Source organism: Mirounga angustirostris, unplaced genomic scaffold, assembly GCF_029215605.1.
Source record: "Mirounga angustirostris isolate CCGP_5_RB_7025 unplaced genomic scaffold, mMirAng1.0.hap1 SCAF_6, whole genome shotgun sequence".
Classification (NCBI taxonomy): Eukaryota; Metazoa; Chordata; class Mammalia; order Carnivora; family Phocidae; genus Mirounga; species Mirounga angustirostris.
Window position 1 is genome coordinate 32,634,418 of NW_026991714.1, and position 24,219 is coordinate 32,658,636.

Sequence of the window (24,219 nt, forward strand, 5' to 3'; positions counted from 1 at the left end):
GATCTCATTCTTTATAAGATGTCAATAGTATTTCAAAAGCTGGTGGTAACATAATATTTTTAATTATTCTCTAATTGATGGACTTTTCAGTTTCATTTTCCTCACTTCCTTTCTACCTTCCTTCTGTTTTTTCTTCCTTCCTCCCTTTATTCCTTCCTTCATAGGTTGTAGGTGGAAATCAAATAATACAATTTAAAGCTGAAATGAAATCGAATTCTAAAAATATGTAAAACAACAAATATAAACACCAAGAAAGATCTTAACATTCAATAAAATTAATGATGGAGGAGAGGGAGGGAAGAAGAAGAAAGGAAGAAGTTGTAAGCTAATTTTATTGTTTCTCATCATAAGGACAAATAGAGATTGCCTGAAGCTTGTGGGAGTAAATTTTATAAAGCAGGAACTACGTCAGACAGGTAATAAGGCAAGTGAGTAATTGTTTCAGTCTAAAACACTTCATGTGAACAAAATATAGGTAAAGGATATAGAACATTCTAACAAGTAGTCAATAAAGTACATCTTATAAATTTATGTTAATTTTGTACCCAAATAACAGTGGGCATGAAGCAGTCATGAAAACTGGCTGTATATATTAAGCCATAAAAAACTTTTTTTTTTTTTAAAGATTTTATTTATTTATTTGACAGAGAGAGACACAGCGAGAGAGGGAACACAAGCAGGGGGAATGGTAGAGGGAGAAGCAGGCTCCCCGCAGAGCAGGGAGCCCGATGCAGGACTCGATCCCAGGACCCTGGGATCATGACCTGAGCTGAAGGCAGTCGCTTAACCAACTGAGCCACCCAGGCGCCCGCCATAAAAAAATCTAATTAAATTCCAAATAGATTATATAAGAAAAATTCTCTGGTTATATGCAATGCATTTACAACTTAAGCAAAATAAAAAAGGCTATCCTAAAAATGTACAAACTTTCTCTTAGACAAGTTGGGTTGAAATGGAAATATGAACTAAAATTGCAGGATTTCTAGAAAACATAATGAAAACATTACATATCAGACTTCATGGGCTATAGATAAAATAGTGCTCAGAGAAAATATTAGCTTAAAAACTATATCAATTAATGTTCTTAAAAACGTATTAAACAACCTAATAGTTGGAGAAAGAACAGTAGGTAAAACAAAAAGAAAAGGAAGAAACTGGGTGACTGGGTGGCTCAGTCGGTTGAGTGTCTGCCTTCAGCTCAGGTCGTGATCCCAGGGTCCTGGGATTGAATCCCGCATTGGGCTCCCTGCTCCGTGGGGAGCCTGTTTCTCCCTCTCTCTCTGTCTCTCCTAAATAAATAAATAAAATCTTTTTAAAAAGGAAGAAATTAACCCAAATAAATAGAAACCTTAATAAAATAGGAAACATACAAAGAGTAAGTAAATAACAATTGACTTAAAAAAAAGATAGAAAAATAAAGATACAGTAAAGCACAAATATAAATGACAAGAAATGATATGCAGTAATAGTTCCTCAACTCTGCAAATTGTCTTCTTGCTCCATTATTCAGTTTATTCTAATCTGGAAAATTCAGGGAACATATGTGCATCTCAGCCTTAATTTTTTTTTTAATTGAAGTATTGTTGACACACAATGTTACATTAGTTTCAGGTGTACAACATAGTGATTCAGGATATCTATACATTATGTTGTGTTCACCACAAGCCTAGCCACCATCAGTCACCATACAATGCTATTACATTACCATTGATTATATTACCTACGCTGTACCTTTTATCCCCATGATTTATTCATTCCATGACTGGAAGCCTATACCTCCCACTTCCCTTATCCCATTTTGCCCAGCGCCTCCCCCACCACCATCCTCCCTTCTCGCAACCACCAGTTTGCTCTCTGTATTTGAGAATCTGTTTCTGCTTTTTGTTTCTTTGTTTTTTAGATTCCACATTTAAGTGAAATCATATGGCATTTGTCTTTCTCTGTCTGACTTATTTCACTTAACATAATACCCTCTAGGCCCTAGAACTATATAACTATATAACTATAAGAAGAACTATCTTCTTTATCCATTCATCTATCAATGGACACTTGGGTTGCTTCCATATCTTGGGTATTGAAAATAATGCTGCAATACACATAGCGATATATTTATCTTTCCAAATTAGTTTTTTTGTTTGTTTGTTTGGGCAAAAATACAGTATTGGAATTACTGGATAATATGGTATTTCTATTTTTAATTTTTTGAGAAAACTCCATGCTGTTTTCCACAGTGGCACTATTGAGTATGATGTTAGCTGTGGGTTTTTCATATACAGCCGTTATTATTTTGAGGTAAGTTCATTTAAACCCACTTTGTTGAGTGTTTTTATCATAAACAGATGTTGAATTTTGTCAAATGCTTTTCCTGCATCTATTGAGATAATAATATGATTTTTACTTTTTTTTTTTACTGATATGATATATCATGATGATTTGCCAATATTTAACTATCCTTGCATCCCCAGAATAAATCCCACCTGATTATGGTGAATATCTTTTTAATGTATTGTTCAATGTGGTTTACCAATATTTTGTTGAGGACTTTTGCATCTATGCTTATCAGGGATATTGGCCTATAATTTTCTCTTTTGGTAATGTCTTTGGCTTTGATATCAGGGTGTTGATGGTCTTGTAAAATGTGGTTGGAAGTTTTCTTTCTCTTATTTTTTGGAATACTTTGAGGAGAATGGATGTTTTACCTATTAACTCTTCTTTTCCTTTGGTAGAATTCATCTATGAATCTATCTGGTCCTGGGCTTTTGTTTGTTGGGAGGTTTTGTTTTGTTTTGTTTTGTTTGATTATTGATTTTTTTTGTTACTAATAATTGGTCTGTTCAGATTCTTTATTTCTTCCTGATTCACTTTTGGAAGATTGTATGTTTCTAGGAATTTATCCATTTCTTCTAGGTTGTCCAATTTGCTGGTATATAATTCTCCATAGGCGTCTCTTAAAATCATTTGTATTTCTTCTTTTGTTTCTGGTATTATTCATTTTTGTCCTCCCTTTTGTTCTTGCTGTGTATGGCTAAAATTTTATCCATTTTGTTTATCTTTTCAAAGAACCAATTCCCGGTTTCATTGATCTTTCCCATTGTTTTTTGTTTTTTTATTTGATTTTAGTTTCTATTTCATTTGTTTCTACTCTGATCTTTATTATTTCCTTCCTTCTGCTAACCTTGGGCTTTGTTTATTGTTCTTTTTCTAGTTCCTTAGGTGTAAGTTTAGATTGCTTAGTAGATTTTTTCTTATTTCTTGAGATAGGCCTGTAGCACTAAAGATTTCCCTTTTAGAACTGCTTTTGTTGCATCCCAAAGATTTTGGACTGTTGTGTTTTCATTTTCATTGGTCTCCATGTATTTTTTTTATTTCCTCTTTGATTTCTTCATTGACTTATTGGCTGTTTAGTAGCATCTTGTTTAGCCTCCACATGTTTGTGTTTTTTCTAGTTTTTTTTCTTGTGATTAATTTCTAGTTTTATTGATATGGTGTATCACGTTGATTTGCCAATATTTAACCATCTTTGCATCCCCAGAATAAATCCCACCTGATTGTGGTGAATGATCTTTTAATGTATTGTTCAACGTGGTTTACTAACAATATTTTGATGAGTATGATACTGTTGTGGTCAGAAAAGATGCATGATATGATTTTCATCTTCTTAAATGTATTTCATTTAAAAACCAACAGTAAGTAATAGGACCGGCAGGTTTTGGGACACCTGAGAAGAGCTACTGGTTTGCAAGAGTGACTTATATTTTCCTTCTCAAACCAGGTGACTGAAGGTTGGTTACCAGGAAAACACCCTGAGAAGGAAGAGAGTATAGCTGAAAATTCATGTTAGATGCACACATATTTCTTTTTAAAAAAATTTTTTTTGTTTAAAATTAAGAATTTAGTTAACATATAGTGTATTATTAATTTCAGAGTTAGAATTTAGTGATTAATCAGTTGCATAGAACACCCAGTGCTCATTACATCAAGTGCCCTTATTCATGCCCATCTCCCACTACCAATTGCACCACCCCCTCCTCCAGGAACCCTGTTTATTTCCAAGAATTCAACATCCTTTATGGTTTGCCTCCCTCTCTGTTTTTATCTTATTTTATTTTTCCTTCCCTTTCCCTGTGTTTATCTGTTTTGTTTCTTAAATTCCACATATGAGTGAAATCATATGGTATTTTTCTTTCTCTGACTTATTTCACTTAGCATAATACCATCTAATTCCATCCATGTTGTTCCAATTGGCAAGATTTCCGTCTTTTTGATGGCTGAGTAATATTCCATATATATATGTGCATGTGCCTATCCAATTTTCCCAACACCATTTGTTGAAGAGGCTGTCTTTTTTCCATTGGATATTCTTTCCTGCTTTGTCAAAGATTAGTTGACCATAGAGTTGAGGATCCATATATATACCATATTTTCTTTATCCATTCATTTGTCAATGGACATCTGGGCTCTTTCCATATTTTGGCCATTGTAGACACTGCTGTTATAAACGTTGGAGTGCATATGCCCCTTTGATTCACTATGTTTGTATCCCTTGGAAAATACCTAGTAGTACAAATACTGGGTCATAGAGTAGTTCTATTTTTTAACTTTTTGTGGAACCTCCATACTGTTTTCTAGAATGGCTGCACCAGTTTGCATTCCCACCAACAGTGTAGGAGGGTTCTCCGCATCCTCACCAACATCTGTTGTTTTCCTGAGTTGTTAATTTTAGCCATTTTGACAGGTGTGCAGTGGTATCTCTTTGTGGTTTTGATTTGTATTTCCTTGATGCTGAGTGATGTCGAGCACTTTTTCATGTGTCTGTTGGCCATTTGTATGTCTTCTTTGGAGAAATGTCTGTTCATGTCTTCTGACCATTTCTTAACTGGATTTTTTGGTTTTTGGGGAGTTGCATTTGATAAATTCTTTATCACTTAGGATACTCACCCTTTATCTGATATGTCATTTGTCAATATCTTCTCCTATTCTGTAGGTTGTCTTTTAGTTTTGTTGATTGTTAACTTTGCTGTGCAGAAGCTTTTTATCCCGATGAAGTCCCAATAGTTCATTTTTGCTTTTGTTTCCTTGCCTCTGGAGATGTGTCTAGCAAGAAGTTGCTGCAGTCAGGCTCAAAGAAGTTGCTGCCTGTGTTCTCCTTTAGGATTTTGATGGATTCCTGTCTCACATTTAGGTCTTTCACCCAATTTGAGTTTATTTTAGTGTATGGTGTAAGAAAGTAGTCCAGTTTCATTCTTCTGCATGTGCCTATCCAATTTTCCCAACACCATTTGTTGAAGAGGCTGTCTTTTTTCCATCGGATATTCTTTCCTGCTTTGTCAAAGATTAGTTGACCATAGAGTTGAGGGTCCATATCTGGGTTCTCTATTCTGTTCCATTGATCTATGTGTCTGTTTTTGTGCCAGTACCATACTGTCTTGATGAGTATAGCTCTGTAATACACCTGAAGTTTGGAATAGTGATGCCTTGAGCTTTGATGTTCTTTTTCAACATTATGGCTATTTGGGGTCTTTTCTGGTTCCATACAAATTTTAGAATGATTTGTTCCAGCTCTGTGAAAAATGTTGGTGGCATTTTGATAGGGGTTGCTTTGAATGTATAGATTTCTTTGGGTAGCATAGACATTTTAACAATATTTGTTCTTCCAATCCATGAGCATGGAATGTTTTTTCATTTCTTTGTGTCTTCCACAATTTCTTTCATAACTGTTCATAGTTTTCAGAGTACAGATGCTTTACGTTTTTGGTTAGATTTATTCCTAGATATCTTATGATTTTGGTGCAACTGTAAATGGGATAGATTCCTTGATTTCTCTTTCTGCTGCTTATTTGTTAGTGTGTAGAAATGTGACAGACTTATCTATGATTATTTTAATCCTGGGACTTTGCTGAATTCCTATATGAGTTCTAGCAATTTTGGGGTGGAGTCTTTTGGATTTTCTACATAGAGTATAATGTCATCTGCGAAGAGTGAAAGTTTGACTTCTTCTTTGCTGATTTGGATGCCCTTTATTTCTTTTTGTTGTCTGATTGCTGAAACTAGGTACTTCAGTACCATGCTGAACAACAACAGTAAGAGTGGATATCCCCAACATATTCCTGACCTTAGGGAAAAAGCTCTCAGTTGTTCCCCATTGAGGATGATATTTGCTGTCAGTCTTTTGTATATGGCCTTTATGATGTTGAGGTATGTTCCCCTTATCCCCACATTGTGGAAGGTTTTTATCAAGAAAGGACGCTGTATTTTGTCAAATGCTTTTTCTGCTTCTATTGAGAGGATCATATTGTTATTATTCTTTCTTTTATTGTGGTATGTCACGTGGATTGATTTGGGGATGCTGAACCATCCCTGCAGCCCAGGAATAAATCCCCCTTGGTCATGGTGAATAATCCTTTTAGGGTACTGTTGGATTCTATTAGCTAGTATCTTAGTGAGAATTTTTGCATCCATATTCATCAGGGATAATGGTCTGTGGTTCTCCTTTTTAGTGGGATCCTATCTAGTTTTGGGATCAAGGTAATGCTGGCCTCATAGAATGAGTTTGGAAGTTTTCCTTCTATTCCTATTTTTTGGAAGAGTTTCAGAAGAATGTTTGGTAGAATTCCCCTGGAAGCCATCCGGCCCTGGACTCTTATTTGTTGGGAGATTTTTGATTAGTGATTCAATTTCTTTGCTGGTTATGCATCTGTTCAAGTTTTCTGTTTCTTCCTGCTTCAGTTTTGGTAGTTTATATGTTTCGAGGAATTTTGCCATTTCTTCCAGATTGCCTAATTTGTTGGCATATAATTACTCATAATATTATCTTATAATTGTTTGTATTTCTTTGGTGTTGGTTGTGATCTTTCCTCTTTCATTCATGATTTCATTTATTTGGGTCCTTTCTCTTTTCTTTTTGATAAGTCTGGGCAAGGGTTTATCAATGTTGTTAATTCTTTCAAAGAACCAGCTCCTAGTTTCATTGATCTGTTCTACTGTTTTGTTTTGTTTTTTTATTTCTATGTCATCGATTTCTGCTCTAATCTTTATTCTTTATCTTCTCCTGCTGGATTTAGGCTTTATTTGCTGTTCTTTTTCCAGCTCCTTTAGGTGTAAGTTTAGGTTGTGTATTTGAGATATTTCTTGCTTCTTGAGGTATACCTGTATTGCTATATACTTCCCTCTTAGGACTGCCTTTGCTGCATTCCAAAGGTTTTGAACTGTCGTGTTTTCATTTTCATTTGCTTCCATGTATTTTTAAACTTCTTCTTTAATTTCCTGGTTGACCCATTCATTCTTTAGTAGGATGTTCTTTAACCTTTACATATTTGTAGTCCTTCCACAATTTTTTTCTTGTGGTTGACTTCAAGTTTCATAGCATTGTGGTAGGAAAATATGCATGGTATGATCTCAGTTTTTTGTACAGTTGAGTCCTGATTTGTGACCCAGTATGTGATCTATTCTGGAGACTTCCATGTGCACTCGAAAAGATCATGTATTCTGCTGCTTTAAGATGAAATGTTCTGAATATATCTGTTAAGTCCATCTGGTCCAGTGTGCCTTCTTTCCTTGTTGATCCTCTGCTTAGATGATCTGTGCATTGCTGTGAGTGTTCAAGTCCCCTACTGTTATTGTATTATTATCAATAAATTTCAAGTTAGTTATTAACTGATTTATATATTTGGCTGCTCCCAAGTTAGGAGTATAAATATTTACCATTGTTAGATCTTCTTGTTGGATAGACCCCTTTATTATGACATAGTGTCCTTGTTTATCTCTTATTACAGTCTTTGGTTTTAAATATAGTTTGATATAAGGATGGCTACTCCAGCTTTCTTTTGATGTCCATTAGCATGATAAATTGTTCTCCACCCCTTCACTTTCAATCTGGAGGTCTTTGAGTCTAAAATGTATCTCTTGTAAGCAACATACTGATGGGTATTTTTTATACCCTATGTATTTTGATTGGAGCATTTAGTCCTTTTATATTCAGAGTAATTATTGAAAGATATTAATTTAGTGCCATTGTATTACCTGAAGAGTCGCTCTTCCTGTAGATTGTTTCTGTTCCTTTTTGGTCTTTGTTACTTTTGGTCTCTCCACTCTAAAGAAGAAAGAAAAAGAAAAAAATAACAAAAACAATAACAACAACAACAACAACAACAACAACAGCTAGATCCTGGGTGTGTTTTGGTCTGCTTGTTAAAAGAAACTAGATCCCAAAATAAGAAAGAAAGAGATATATATACATAATATTATTATGTATTAATATATGTATGTAATTATGTATGTAATATTATGTATATTATGCAATATATTATTATGTATTTTAATTACATATAATCATACATATTTACATATTGTATTATCCATAATATAATATAGATTATATTTTACATATAATTATACATATTATGTATTAATAGATGTATTATGTATATAATATATATTATATATGTATATATATTATACATTATAATTATATATAACTATATATTATATATAAATAAAATAAAATATAATGATAAGAAACAAAAAATAAGAAAAAATATATAAAATATATATAAAAATAAAATTGAAAAAGAATTGAAAAAAATAAGAAAATAACTGAAAAAATAATCCTAAAAGGATAAAGAATAAAAATACAAAGATTGCTATATACTGTTTTCCCCAAGGGTTGACGCTTTGGAGTCCTCCATGATCAGTAAACTTGGTGTGAAAGAGTTCTTCGAGCTGGTCTTCTGGGGCAGGGGCCTGTTGTACTGATTCTCAGGTGGACTTGCCCTAGCGGACAGGAGCCTGCACGGGGCAGGGAGGCCGCGCTCGGTGTAAGCGGCTCTGGACTCCACTAGCTGGTGCTGTTTTGATCCCTGAAAGCTTTCAGCGCTGATGGGTGGGACGAATATGGCTGTGCCCTGCTCTCTAGCCCCGCTCCTGAACATTTGCACCCACCACTCTTCATTGAGCCTGCACAGAAGAGCAGTCAAGCACTCTTGTAGCCCCAGTTTCCGTCAGAGCTCTGTGTTCACCCAGCCTGTGGCCGAGCGTTTTTATCTCGGCCATGCAACTGAGTTTCAAAACTCCAAATTTTAAGGACTTCTGCTGTTCCTCCCGGGGAGGGTCTTTCAACCCTTCTGCCTTTTGCCAGACCCCTCCCTGGAAAGCTGTCGCATGACCCTGCGGTGGTTCGCTGGTTATGGCAACACAGAGCAGATAGCTGGCGCCTAATTCACCGTTAGCTGGTTTCTCCGCTCGAATGCCTGGGGACTCGGCTGCACTCAGGCACCACCTGATCCTTTTGAGACCCCAGGGATCCTCAGACCACCCTGCCACACCTGGGATTCCACCCCGCTTCGCCATCTGAGCACATTTAAGCCAGGCACGTCCCCCACTGTAGCAGACTTCTAAAAGTTCCGATTTTGCACTCCGCTGCTTATTCTACTTTAGGGTAGCCTCCTTAAGCAGCCTCCCTCCCCTCCGCCTAGCCTCAGCTATGTCACACCGGATTCAAGTCTCAGCACCTCCTACCTTCCAAACAGTGGTTGTTTTTCTACTTGTAGAATTGCAGTATTTGTTTTCTCAGATCTCTGATTGATTCCTCAGGTGTTCAGAATGATTTGATAACCATCTAGTTGTATTAGAGGAACCAGACAAACTTAGGGTCCCCCTAACTTCTCTGCCTCCTAACTCCGGATGCACATTTATTTCTGATAGTGCAGGTCTCCTGGCAATGGCTTGCCCTGGTTAATTATTTTACTTTTCTTATTTCTGAAAATGTGCTTATTTTGCTTTTTTTTTCTTGAAGGATTTTTTTCACTAGACATATTTTGAGTTCAGAATGTTTTATTTTCGTATTTAAAAACTGTTTTCCATTATCTTCCAGCCTCCATATCTGCCAATAAGAAGTCAGCCTTCATTGAAATTATTGTTCCACTGTATGTAATGCATCATTTTTTTTTTTATGGCTGTTTTCAAGAGTCTCATTATATTTAGTTTCTGGTAGTTCGTATATAATATATTTTCTTTGTCTTTATCTTGCATGGACTTTATTAATTTTCTAGATCCTATAGAGTTATGTCAGTCATCAAATTTGAGGAATTGATGGTCTTGCTTCTTCAAGTATTTTTTTTTCCATACTCTCTCTCCTTTCCTTCTCAGACTCCATGTACATATTTCCTTTTCCTATTGTCCAACCATTCCCACAAACTCATTTTATAATTTTTTCTTTTTTATTTAAATTGGATTATTTCCATTGTTTATTTCCATTATTTCCATTTATTTTTATGCTCACTATCTTTTATCAATTCCATCTGTTTTAAGTCTCCCCAGTGAAGATTTTTTTTTCAGATACTGAACTGTTAAGTTCTAGAATTTTTTTTTATGGTTTCTATTTTTCTATTAATGTCTTATATTTTTATTCATTGAGAGCATTTTTTAAAAATTTTGTCCTTTAGAATAGCTATAAAGCTTGTTTAAAATACTTGTATATTCTGATATCTGGATAATCTCACACTCAGTATCAGTTGATTGTCTTTCTCTTGAGAATGGGTCTGGATCACATTCTTCTAGTTATTTGTATATCACATAATTTACTCACCTGACAATTAAGAAATGCTTTCTGGAATTTCCAATCCTACTCCTTTTTTTTTTTTTTTTTTTTTTTTTTTACCTTTCTTTACATCTTAGAGGAGAGTAGTAAGCTAAGGATAGCAAAGCTTCTCAAATACTATACTGCTGCTCAAGCAACTTGTTTAGAAATATGTGCCACAAATTAGTTTAAGAAATTCTCAGAAACTGAGCGAGAATATCCAAGTTTAAAATACTGTTACAGGGGCATCTGGGGGGCTCAGTCAGTTAAGCATCTGGCTCTTGATTTTGACTCAGGTCATGATCTCAGGGTCGTGAGCCTGAGCCCTATGGCAGGCTCTGCACTCAGTAGGGAGTCGGCTTGAGATTCTCTCTCCCTCTTCCTCTGCCCCCCCATGCTCCTTCTCTCTCAAATAAATAATTAAATAAAATCTTTAAATAAAATACTGTTTCCTATTCTCTAAATAAAACATTTTTATGTATTTTATCATTCTAAAATTTTAACAGTTCCCTTTCAAGAGTTCCCCCTCAGAATTGAGGAGAAATGAAACTTCTACCTGCCTTCCTCCTGTCAGCTGTTTTAATAGATAGCCAGTGTGAGTTATAAGTTTTTACTTTTTTATTCAACCCCATCAATCTTTGAGTTAGTATAAATTCATTATAAATTCTCATACTGTCTTAATTTTTCATTTTATTTTTTAATTCCTGGTATTTGTCATGATTTTAAAATGTTGGCCACTATTTTTTTGAATTGCTTTATTGAGATATAATTCACATATCATACAGTTCACTCATTTAAAATGTATTGTGCATTCAGTGTTTTTTGGTATAATCACAGAGTTGTATAATCATCACCACAATCAATTTTAGAACATTTACCACTGTTAGCTATCAGCCCCTGCCTCCCTCCTCCAGCCTTAAGCATCTACTGATTTACCTTCTGTCCCTATATAATTGTCTATTCTGGACATATCCTATAAAAGGAATCACATAATATGTAGTCTTTTCTGACTGGCTTTTCTCACTTAACATAAAGTTTCTGAGGTTCATCCATGTTGTGGTATGTAATAGTATTTTATTCCTTTGTTATAATCAAATAATATTATATAATATATATGTTTTATGTATATCGATAAGCATCTGGGTTGTTTCTACTTTGGTTATTATGAATAATTCTGCTAGAAACATTCATTTACAATGCTTGTGTGAATATGCATTTTTATTTCTTTTGGTATATATCTAGAAATAGATTACTGAGTCTATAATAACTCTATGTTTAACCTTTCAACAACTTCCAGATTGTTTTCCAAATTGGGTGTACCTCTTTACATTCTCATCAGCAGCATATATGGATTCCAATTTGTCCATATTCTTAACAATACTTGTTACTATCTGACAGATTTTGATTTATATTTGCTTAATGATTCATGATGTTAAGTATCTTTTCATGTGTTTACTGGCCATTCATACATATTTTTTTTGAGAAATGTCTATTTAGATCTTTTGCTCATTTTAAAATTGGGCTGGCTTCCTATTTTGAGTTGTAAGAGTTCTTTAATTCTAGATATGAGTCCCTTATCAGATATATAATTTGCAACTATTTTCTTCTATTGTATCTGCTGTGCTTTCATTTTCTTATCAGTGTCATTTGAAGCATTAAGGTTTTTAATCTTGATGAAGTCCAATTTGTCCATTTTTTCTTGCTTGCTTATGTTTTGATGTCATATTGAAGAATCTATTGCTATATCCATAGTCATGAAGATTTTGAGCCTTAATTTTTACCTGTATTTGTTGTCAGCATATTCACAGATATTTAAAAAAAAAAAGAAAGAAAGAAAACCTGTTGACCCAAAAATATTTTAACTATGAAATGCTACTTAAAATACAGGAACATGCAAAGTATATTTCTAAAAGTTCCTGTTCAATATTTCCCTGAACTATGGTATATCAAAAAATAATGGAGTTTTTTCCTGAAATCAGTTTCATGACCTACAGGGTCTTTACTCTCTCATCTTCACTTTCTTGGTTTCTCATCACAGTTCTTGATAACTCTCATCTAACTGTAAAAGTAATATAATTCAAAATGAAAAATTATAAAATACAGGAAATATAAAAATTTGCAAGTATTCTAATTTCTTAAGCCTATTAACCTCAAACCACATAGAATTATTAGAGCCATACTTTGTATTTCCTCTCAATATTCTTTAAGTATTTATATATATCTAGATAATACTATAAATGCAATATTGTAACCTCATAATTTCCACTTATAACTATAGTTACCTTTGTGTATGTTTATATCACCTCTTGACTATACTAGTAGTTCTGTACTAGGATTTGTAAATATTTTAGCCTTCTACTCACTTGAGGAAGATGGTGTATTTGTGCCTTTAAGCATTATTTAGTACTTGATGAATAATTAGGCTCCCATTAGAGGACTTATTAATACTTACTAATGCTTGCTACAAGCATAAGAGGTGATAGGTTTTGTATTTTTATGATGTGATAGATAGATATTACATTAACAACTTTATTTCAGAGGAAGTAAAGTTGACTCAGAAAGCCTTGAAGTTATCTTATAAATTTTAGACAACTGGAAGAGGTTAGAGGGAATTAAGTACTGAGTTGAGGCCCATGCTCACTTTCTGTGGGTACTATGTGTATAGGAGACCTAGTGCTACGATTTGCCAGATAAAATGTAGTCCACTTAATCAGTGAAGCACTGCTCTCAGTTTATAAATTTGTGAAACTCTGAAAATCCAAGTTCAAAATAAAACTGAGATAAACAACACTTGAAAGAATAAGGAAAATAAGTATAGAATTGACTACATAATGCATACTTATACATGTAGGATTACTTTTTTTTAGATTTTATTTATTCATTTGAGAGAGAGAGGGAGAGTGAGTGAGAGAGAGCACAAGCAGGTTGAAGGGCAGATGGAGAAGCAGACTCCCCGCTGAGCAGGGAGCCTGATGTGGGACTTGATCCTGGGGCTTGATCCTGGGACTCTGGGATCATAACCTGAGCCGAAGGCAGTCACTTAATGACTGAACCACCCAGGCACCCCATGTAGGATTACTTTTAAAATTATATTCAGCAAAACTATGCTGGTTTCATTCACACATGGGATATTCAAATTTCCCTTCGTGACAGAGTACCCGAAATGACTGCATTGATGTCTTTGCTCTATGTGGCCATTTACAGTCAAATTCAACAAAATCCCCCGTTTTCACATAAAGTTTTTTGATGTCTTTATTTCTTAACTGTATGTTATTTTTGTTCATGTTACCTTCAGAAATTATACAAGCATCTGAAAGAAGAAATAATAAAAAATAAATTATTAATAATATAACTTTTCCTTTCCAAGAATAGTGAAATTTCATCTAAGAATATTTTGGAATTAAATAAAATTATGAAAGAATATTAAAAGCTAATATTTATTGAGTTTGCCAGGTACCGTTCTTAGTACTTTGTATGCATTTTCTCTAAATACTGCACATCATTTCCCTGGACTACATAAGAGGAGATGGGGACTCAGAGAGATTGAGTAATTTTTCCAAGGTCACATAATTTAGTGAGTATTTTGAGTCAGAATATGGACCTGGCAGTTTGACTTCAGAGCCTATGCTCTTAATTACTATGCATTATATACCTATAAGCCCAAATAGGATTAAATTAAAATGTTCTATTAGGATCAATGTTATTCACCCTCCTTTCCCAACTCAGGGTCCTCTTTTACATTGTTTCCAAAATGTGCACAGTGTGAGCACATGAATATATTAACTTCTTACCAAATATTATAGTAAAAATAAGTTTATTTCCATCTAACAGATATATGGTACAGAAAGTGGGCTGAAGAAGACAACAATATATATAAAAACCAATCATCTCTTTAAGTATTCACTTAGCATATTCTTGAAGGTAACTATAAATGAGACCAAAAATTCTACTAGCTATTATATTGCTTGTTTAGAGCTCCTTTTCTACAAACTAATTATCGATGGTTCTTAACTTTTGTGAAACCTTGATTTCTGTAGAAAAGCAGTGTTACTTTCCGCCACCATCCCCCCCTCCCCACCATGATCAGAGTCCACTCATTCTTTTTCAAATTCAGCATTCTGAGAGGTAGCATTCCCCTGCGTAAATAGCACACCCTGGTACTACTAAGCAGTATGTTCTCTACAGCCCATAATCTCTGATATAGGAATTATTCAAAGTTGCTGAAATAAGCCCAAGGTTAAATCTGAGGAGCCATCCTAGCAGTGGTAACCATAAGGAACTTCTTTTAGTACCTAGATTTGTCCAAGCCCAGGAGATTGTAAGATACATTACCAAGTGTTTTCCTGGTAACATATGATAGACTAGTCGTGTACTGTTAAGAAGAGGTTGACCTTTTTTCTCCCTGACTTTTCTGTAGACATGAGAGGCCACCAGAGCATCTGGTTTAAATACATGAAATTTGGAACCAGATTGCTGTGTCTGAATCCTAACTCCACCAAATACTCATCAAGTGGCTTGATCAGTGTCAGACAGGTTTTCAGCTGAATTCAATTTAAGTAAAAGTCATCCTATGAAATTAGTCCATGAAAATTTTACTATGAATATCAAATATCAGACTCCAGGAGAATATGAAGAACTCACCTATGCATTTTGGTGGTTCTGACCACTGTCCATTTCTGCATATTACATCTATGGAGCCCCGAAGCTCATAGAAAGACTGGCAACGATACTGGACTGTTGATCCTGGAGGATATACTGATAATGGGAATGATGTGATATCTCCATTGCTAATAGATGGAGGGGGACCACAGTATTGTGTAGACTCTGGAAAATAAATAACATTTATGTGTTGAGAGAAAACCAACATGTACTTTAAGTGAAGTAGTATAAATAAATCTCCTTATATCTTCAATGTCTTATATGATGTCTGAGAGCTCAACTAATCATAATTTCTGTGATACGACCTGATAACCAAAAAATACTATAATGCTTCCTTTTACCCTAAAGTAAAATACTCTTAAGTATTAAGTGTATCTGTATTATAAGGGCATGCAAGTATAAGTATTAAGAATAGTTTTTATTTAAAGCATGATAAAGAGATAAGTAAATCTGATCTGGTCTGTTGCCCACCATCTTCATAAAAATTTTTATTTAAAGAGGAAAGGTAAAAATAAATAACTCCCTTTCCATTTCTATTCTCTGGGACTACTGTTATTTTATGCAAATAGCATGTGCCTATCAGTACATGATCATAAACTTAGTTTTACTGAAATGAATTATTGACATACTACTTTCCATTTATTTTTCTGATTCCAAATAATAGCATCTTTCTCTGTCAATAAATGTTTCAATTTCATGTTAAGAATGGCTGGGATAGGGATGCCTGGGTGGCTCAGTCAGTTAAGTGTCTGCCTTCAGCTCAGGTCATGATGCCAGAGTCCACATTGGGCTCCCTGTTCAGTGGAGAGTCTGCTTCTCTTTCTGCCTCTCACCCCACTCTCATGCGCTCTCTCACTCTCTCTCTCTTTTAAATAAATACAATTTTTTTAAAAAATGAAAAAAGAATGGCTGGGATACAGGGGTGCCTGGGTGGCTCAATTGGTTAAGCGCCTGACTCCTGATTTCTGCTCAGGTCATGATCTCAGGCTCGTGAGATTGAGCCCCACATTGGGCTCCATGCTCAGTGAGGAGTCTGCCAGAGATTCTCTCTCCCTCTTCCTCTGCCCCTTCCTCTGCTCTCTCTCTCTCTCAAATAAATAAATAAATTAAAAAAAAAAAAAAGGAATGGCTGGGATACATTCCATTGTGCTGATTTGTCTTCCCATATTCACCAAAGATATAGATAAGAAATGACAAATACTCTTATCCCAAATAACTTCTTCTTCCTCTTGTTTCATTGAGTTACCACTCCTGCATTTTTCTCAGACCAACTCTTTCATGTGGGCACAAGATTCCTTCCCCTTTAAATTCAGCAAAGACCCTACTCCATGAATTGTCCCCTTTTGTCTGTATTATCAATTTCTCCTTACCTGCCAAATCACTCATCAATATACAAACATGCTGAAAACGTCACAACAGAGTAAGGTAAAATTTCCATTTATCCATACCCCCTATCTAGCTACTGCCTCATTTCCCTATTCCCATTAGAGCAGAACTACTTGTTCCCTATCCTCCCTGATCTGACTTTATAACCCCACATTCTCTCTTGAACACACCGCAATTAAGTATTCCCCCCTGCTGAAGTACCTCTAAGCAAAGTTACCAATTACTTCAGGTAGCTAAATTCATTGTTCAACTATCACTCACTTTGTCTAGCTCTAGGCAGTCTTTGACATGTTCGCTGTCCTGTTGAACGACATTTTGCAATATGTCCTTGGCATTGCTTCTGGGACACCAGCTCTGGTAATGTGATTTATGATAAATATTTGGTCTTTCTCCCCATTGCTGGCACAGAGATCCTAAAACCCTTGGGATTTCCTAAGTGATGAGAGTGGTACATGTGTCTTTTGTTATGTAATGAGATAAATTTTGGAAAACCCATAGGTAACCTGAGGATAGGCTGGTTGCTAGGACTAACCATGTGATTAGAAGGTGGAACTTTCAGCCCCATCCTGATGTGTGGGGAAGGGAGAGGGGCTGGAGGTTTGAATCAATCACCAATGGCCAAAGGTTTAATCAATCATGCCTATGTAATGAACCCCATAAGACCCCAAAAGGACAAGGTTCTGAGAGTTTCTGAGTTGGTGAACTTTTGGAGATGTGGGTAAAGTGTGGGCTGGAGAGAGCATGGAAGCTCTGTGCCCTTTCCCCATACCTTGCCCTATACATCTCTTCCATTTGGCTGTTCCTGAGTTAAATCCTTTTATAATAAACCCGTAATCTAGTAAGTAAAATGTTTCTCTGAGTTCTGTGCGCTGCTTTAGCAAATTAATCAAACCCAAGGAGGGGGGTTGTGGGAACCTCCAATGTATAGCCAGTCAGTCAGAAGCACAGATGACAATCTAGACATGTGACTGGCCTCTGAAGTGGGGGTGCAAGGAGTAGTCTTCTAAGACTGTGTTCTTAACCTATGAAGTTTGATGCTATCTCTGGGTAGATAAGATAGTCTCTGAATTTAGGTGAATTGTAGGACACCCAGCAGGTGTCCTAGACTTGCTTGTTGGATGTGGGGGAATCCCCTACACACACACACACACACACACACACAATGTAATTGTGTCCTAGAATCATTTTATCAGCCTTCACTAGTTTTCTTCCACAACCCTATCTGGGGGCTCATTTCCCAGAGCTCTAATAATGGAGAGTCTCCAAGGCTGTCCCTTTGACCTCCTCTCTTATTTAGCCATTTGAATTCTCTATGTGGTCCCATCCAGTTCTATAGCTTTAGATATCATCTGTATACTAGCAGTTGCCAAATTTACATCCTAGCCCTGACCATTTCCAAGTTGCCCATTATACGTCTTAAGCTGCATATCAAGTAAATATACTTAATAGAAGTGGGTATCTCAAGTATAAACTTATTTCTTCTGTGGCCACTGTTGGAAGTACCCCATAGAGAAACAGTTTTTAAAAGTGAGAGAACTGGGTAACTGGATGACAATTTAATGCTTTAGAATACAGTGCAATAGATAAATCATAAGTTCCTTTTCCTGTTCTTTAGATAAAGCAAAGAAGATTAGTAAACACTTTTTTGTAGCACTATTTAGAAAAAAACTACTAACCAATACACTGTGGTAATGACTGCCATTGTCCATTTTCACACCCAATTTCTCTTGGTCCGTGAAGTAGATAATTTTCTTTGCAGAGAACAGCTACTTTTGCTTTATCCCAATAATTCACTGTGGTTAGCATGTTCTGAGCATTAGGTATCTGAGGTGGAGGTGGGCAGAATTCTTTCCGTTTTTCTAAAAAAGTTTGGAATTAAATTATTTCATTAACAAAAGCTAAGGAAAGCAGCTCAACAACATAATGCTGTTATAATTTCAGTATAGTGGAACATCAAATAACTAGTAACTCCTTCTCTATGTGTGTGTGTGTGTTTGTGTGTGTGTGTGTTTGTGTATGTATACATATGATGGTATAGTAAAAAATATAATTTACCTTAACATAGTTTATGGTTTGCAAAGCACTTCCATGTTATAACTACTGGATTAAAATTTGTATTTAAATAAAAATATTTGAACACATAACAAAAATTAATAAATGACACTACAAAATTCCTCAACAAAGAGGAAATGAGACACTGAAGTAGGAAAATTTCTGCATAATAAACTGCCCCATCTATCTACTGAATGTGCCTGGTCTTCTTTTCATGTGCTATCCATAGCTTGTCCTCTAGCCTGTGAATCAGACTTCACTAATTGAAAATGTACAATAACAGTAATATCAGGCTAATCTTTTTTTTTTTTTTTTTAAGATTTACTTACTTATTTGAGAGAGAGAGAGAGCACAAGTGGGAGGGGCAGAGGGAGAGGGAGAATCCCAAGCTGACTCTGTGCTGAGTGTGGAACAATAAAACAATAATTCCATTCTTTTTTTCCCCAAGATTTTTTGTGTAGATTTTGCCAAATGAAGAACCTGACCAAGAAATACTGTATGGAAAGGGAACTCAGGACTCCAAAGAGAATGCAAGGGGAAGAGAGGTGTGCGATCTGAAGTCATCTCAACACTGAGCGTGCGGTAGACAGACTTCCTGGATGCTTTATTTAGATTTTCTTGCCCTAACCTCAGATGTTAGCAGGGCACTTGGAAAAGACACGTCTTTTTGTTTCTGAGCTCTTAGAAATTTTAACAGTCATGCCGGCCTTCATTCCACCTGTAAATATTCTTTAAAAACTCTGCTATTTTATTTACGTTTAAGTTTCTGATGGCTATCTCACCCTCTCACCATTCTAGGAAGGATGAAAGCAGCAACGTGACTTTCTTTTTTCCTTGGAGAGAAATTTCTGGAATTTCATTTATTGGTTTCTTAGCTCTCTGATGGACTTTTTTTTTTAATACTGTAATTTTATAGTTTATCTTGATTTTTCTTGTTTTCAGGGTATAAGTAACATTATCTTCTTCCTTTTCTTAATAAAAGAAACTAAATTCTACAGCTATAGTAAAGTTACTCTTGTGGCCCAGCTTGTTTCATCATTTTTCCTTTTATCCTACCACATATATGTAATTTCCAGTTTTTATTTTCTACTCTAAACACACACATATGAATCCACATTTAATATATTATTAGTGTCTGTGAATTTATTTTTTTAGCATTTATAAGGGCTATGCTATAGCATATTGTAAGGCAACCTGCTTTTTTCATGAACTATGATGTTTTAAGACCCATATATGTTTGTATATATAATACAGAGCATTAAAAGAATATTCTTATTTCTTTTGCCTAGTCTTCCAAATTCAATTATACCAAGATGTAAAGTGAGATGATAGGGGCGCCGGGATGGCTCAGTCAGTTGGGTGGCTGACTCTTGATTTCAGCTCAGGTCATGATCTCAGGGTCCTGATATGGAGCCCCCTGTCAGGCTCCGCTCAGCACAGAGTCTGCATGGGATTCTCTCTCTCTCCTTCTGCCCCTCCCCCTCCCCCATCCCTGCTTGTGCTCTCTGTCTCCAAAAATAAAATAAAATAACATAACATAAAATAAAATATAAAATAAAAAAGTAACATGATAAACAACTTTTATAACACATGCCAAGAGATTATAAAATATACTCTGCCACCTTTAAACTAGTATTACAGACATGAGAAGCTAAAGAAATGAGTTTTAAAGAGCCAGTAGTGAAGGTTTCTTTAAAAAGTGCTGTCTGTATATCATGGGAGAGAGAAGGGAAAACTCCCATTGGACTTAAGCCAAGTGAAAGTAGAAAGCTTCTAAACAACTGTTATAGAATTAATGGTACAGGGAATAGTCTCTGACCCACATAAAATTTAAGATGAACTGAAATGGTCTGTCTGGTAAAACTCCTAAAGACATAGCCTCAGTGGCTAGAAGTGAACCCATGGGAAAAGGCCAGCTGTGGGTTGTCTTAAAAGGGCTCTCCCCGAAAAGTCAACTGTGGGGAGTGAAATAACTCCAATGGAGAAATGGACTCAAAATCCAGGGCTGGTAGAGTTTTGCCAAGGCAAATACCCCTGGATGAGGGAAATCTCCAGAAACATCATTCTCCCAAGATCTGTAAATGCCCTTTTCATGGTATTTTCCTTTTCAATTATGTTTTTAATTTATTTTCAAAATTGTATTCTTATATTATTTTTCTTACATTTGTATTTTTGTCTGCTTTTTGGTTATAGAAATGCATATTTGGACCTGTCCACGATTCTTCTTGACTAGAGTAGAATTGATTAGAAGGTCTATTTATTAATCTTTTCCAAAATTACTATTATTTCATGGATCAGCTATAAGTAAAATATTCTATTTCATTCACACTGTTTTTACTTTTATTATCTTACCTCCTAATATCTGGAGTTAACTTTTCCTAACTTTTGGGGAGATAGATAGATATCTCCAAGGCTATGATGTCACCCCAAATTTTGGGTAGGTTGCATCTCATAGGTTTTACTATATGTTCTTACAACTATCATATAGTTCTTAGTATTGTAAACACTATATTATCAAGTCATTTGGAATTGCATTATTTCACAAATTGAAGGGTAGGGGAGTAGATAAATGTTATTATTTTAAATATTATTTCTTTGTGGTTATAGAAAGTGATCTATAGGATATTAATATTTGAAACGTGTGAGAATTATTTAATGCACAGTAAGTGGTTGATTTAAGTAAACATTCCAGAGGCATAGAAAAGGTTTTAAAATTCTTGAAACTCTCAGAACAATATTTCTTCCTTACATAAAAATAAAAATATATTCAATAAAGAAATTTAATAAAAATAAAAACATTTTACTTCTTTTAAACAAATTAGTTACATTATCTTCTTGAAATTATTGCTTATTTAAATTTAACATATTCTACTTTTTACTCACAATTTCTAATGACATCGCACTCTTTTGTTAAGAATTAATACTTCAGGGCGCCTGGGTGGCTCAGTTGGTTAAGTGACTGCCTTCGGCTCAGGTCATGATCCTGGAGTCCCTGGATAGAGTCCCGCATCGGGCTCCCTGCTCTGCAGGGAGTCTGCTTCTCCCTCTGACCCTCCCCCCTCTCATGTGCTCTCTCTCATTCTCTCTCTCTCAAATAAATAAATAAAATCTTTAAAAAAAAATTTAATACTTCATCTTGCTGATTGGTATATATTTTATATGATTTCTTTCAAAGGATGATTTCAAGTGGTAAATTCTCTTGGTCTTTCCTATGTTTAAAAATTTCTTTATAATCATCATAATCACATGTAATCATAAATAATTTGGTATAGAGAACATTTGGTTGCCAATTACTTTCTCTAAGCACCTTGGAGATATTACTGTGTTTATTCTGGCTTCTTATATTGCTGGTGAAAAGTCTGAAGTCTACTCTGTTTTTTCTATTTTATGGTCATTTCTCTGTAAGAACTCTATCTTCTCTATATCTGGTTTATTTAATTTAACATGGTGCCCATTTTATAATTGTTTGTAATTTATAGTCCTGTTACTCAAATAATTTGAAAATAAGCCTTTGAGGAATGTGAGATTTAATCTTATGAAAATAATTTCTTAATCAGATCATTTTTCTTCCCTATTTTCTACTTTTGGTCCTTCACAATGTCATTGGGTTTTAGTTGTTTCCTAATGTCATTGAAGGTTGAGTTTTTGTTCTATTGTTGCAGTTCTTTTTTTTTTTTCTTTTATAATTTCAAGAGTTTGTAATAGAGTAAAAATGGGCTTACTCTATCATCTTTACCAGAAGGCAAGGGTTTTTAAATGATAATATTTGTCTGAAAATAGTGTTATGAGTTGTCTCGAACTTCATCAACTTAAAAATTACATGTTGGAGCACCTGGGTGGCTCAGTCAGTTGAGGGTCTGCCTTCAGCTCAGGTCATGATCTCGGGGTCCTGGAATTGAGCCCCGTATCAGTCTCCCTGCTTGGCAGGGAGTCTGCTTCTCCATCTCCCTCTGCCTCTCCCTCCTACTTGTGCTCTCTAATAAATATATAAAATCTTTTTTAAAAATTACACATCACAATAAATAATTTAATTTAAAAACATACTGATTACAAGAGAAATTTTCTGATAAAGATGTAACAAGGTCTACAAAATCTTTAAAACAAACCTTACCTCTGCAGTCTGGTTCAGGATACCATTTCCCATTTATGCAGACTGATTGCATGTATTTGACCTCCCACAAACATCTGTAATTTATTCTGGCACTATGATTATATTCACTCATATATGGTTTCATCAGTACTCTTCTATGAAGCATTGGTCTTCTGCAACTCTTAAGTTGGTTTGTTGCTATAAAAAATTCATATATGATAAGAATATTGAGCAGAAACTAGCAATTATTTCAATAAAACATCTGAAATATTAATGGTATAATTAAATTATGTTTGATGCCTTCAAGCAATATCACATAAAGCTGTTCTTAATTTCATTGCATGGACTATGCTGTTGAAAAAGGAAAAAGGAAACAAAAACCTATATTCCATCTTTGAATGACAGAAAAATATGTCGAAGTCTTTTTGGGAAATGGGAGTGCAAGATGGATTAGTCTGGTCCAGGGTCTTGACTAGTGGACAGTCCTTATAAACTTCATTCAGCCTAATTTTTAAAGGCCATGAAAAGGCATACATATGTGATTGTTTTCCACTAAACTATGTTAAATAAATGTTCTCAAAACATTTCAATAATAAAAAGAGGTGATGCATGAGTAAGTCTGTGGGAAGTACAATCTCAGGAGAGAGAAATCTGGATGTCTGTTCAATTACTCCCACATTTCAGAAGCTTAGTAAAGACCCTGACTTAATAAGGCAGAGTAAGCTCAAAGGAAGATCACCCTGATGACAACACTCAGAACAAGCATTTACAATGGGCACTTGCTTGTCTAGGTAGTTTTTATTCCCGTAATTCTTCCCTATTGTCCATAAATATATAGATCATTAATGGAAACTTTCCTGAGGGTGTCAAAGGATGGGATAATGAGACATAGATTGCTCTGCTACTTCTCTCCATTTATGTGTTTTTCTCCAATAATCCCTATTTTTACATTTACCCTATGTGATGCTAGTGATTGGATGTCTGTATTCCCCTTATATAAAAATTGTTGACCATGAACATATCTAATTTACACCTTCTTATAACAGAGTCCAGTCTCTTGGGGTTGGAGAACATTCCCTGCAGGTCATCATGAGTGAACAGTGACCAGGTATCTGCAACAGCTATAGTTTTCATCCCCTGGAGTGGGGAGGCCGGTTGATAATCCAAAAATCTAGATGATGAAGGAAGAGAGTGGTCCTGGGTTTTCTACTTTAGAATCTTGAAGAATAGCAACAGAGTCTGCTAGTCTTTAAAGCTTAAAATTAAAGGCTTGAATATATTGGGATTGCTGGACATAGGACAAAGGAGAACAGTAGCTGAGGACATCAGGAGAAAACTTGCAAACACTTATGCTTTATGTCTGAAAGCCCAAGGACTGCTAGAATGCAGGGTGAAAGAGCAGATCACACAGGCTGGTGGACTGATAGAAAAACCTGAAATGGATTTTACTACGTGTGTG

General features: G+C 35.2%; 2 protein-coding genes across 2 annotated transcripts in view; one reads left to right on the forward strand and one right to left on the reverse strand.

The window, feature by feature from the left end:
- Positions 1 to 5,479, forward strand: part of F13B (coagulation factor XIII B chain) — a 43,828-nt gene extending 38,349 nt beyond the window's left edge. The window contains exons 12-14 of the mRNA XM_064595518.1: positions 2,232 to 2,292; positions 3,206 to 3,215; positions 5,415 to 5,479. Of these exons, the coding sequence (XP_064451588.1) occupies positions 2,232 to 2,292; positions 3,206 to 3,215; positions 5,415 to 5,479 (136 nt within the window). The remainder of the gene's footprint in view (positions 1 to 2,231; positions 2,293 to 3,205; positions 3,216 to 5,414) is intronic.
- Positions 5,480 to 13,512: 8,033 nt separating this feature from the next.
- CFHR5 (complement factor H related 5) overlaps positions 13,513 to 24,219 on the reverse strand; it is a 28,852-nt gene continuing 18,145 nt past the window's right edge. Inside the window, exons 8-11 of the mRNA XM_045876132.2 lie at positions 22,782 to 22,958; positions 18,295 to 18,477; positions 15,215 to 15,397; positions 13,513 to 13,883 (exon numbers count right to left, since the gene is read on the reverse strand). Of these exons, the coding sequence (XP_045732088.1) occupies positions 13,687 to 13,883; positions 15,215 to 15,397; positions 18,295 to 18,477; positions 22,782 to 22,958 (740 nt within the window). The 3' untranslated portion in view covers positions 13,513 to 13,686. The remainder of the gene's footprint in view (positions 13,884 to 15,214; positions 15,398 to 18,294; positions 18,478 to 22,781; positions 22,959 to 24,219) is intronic.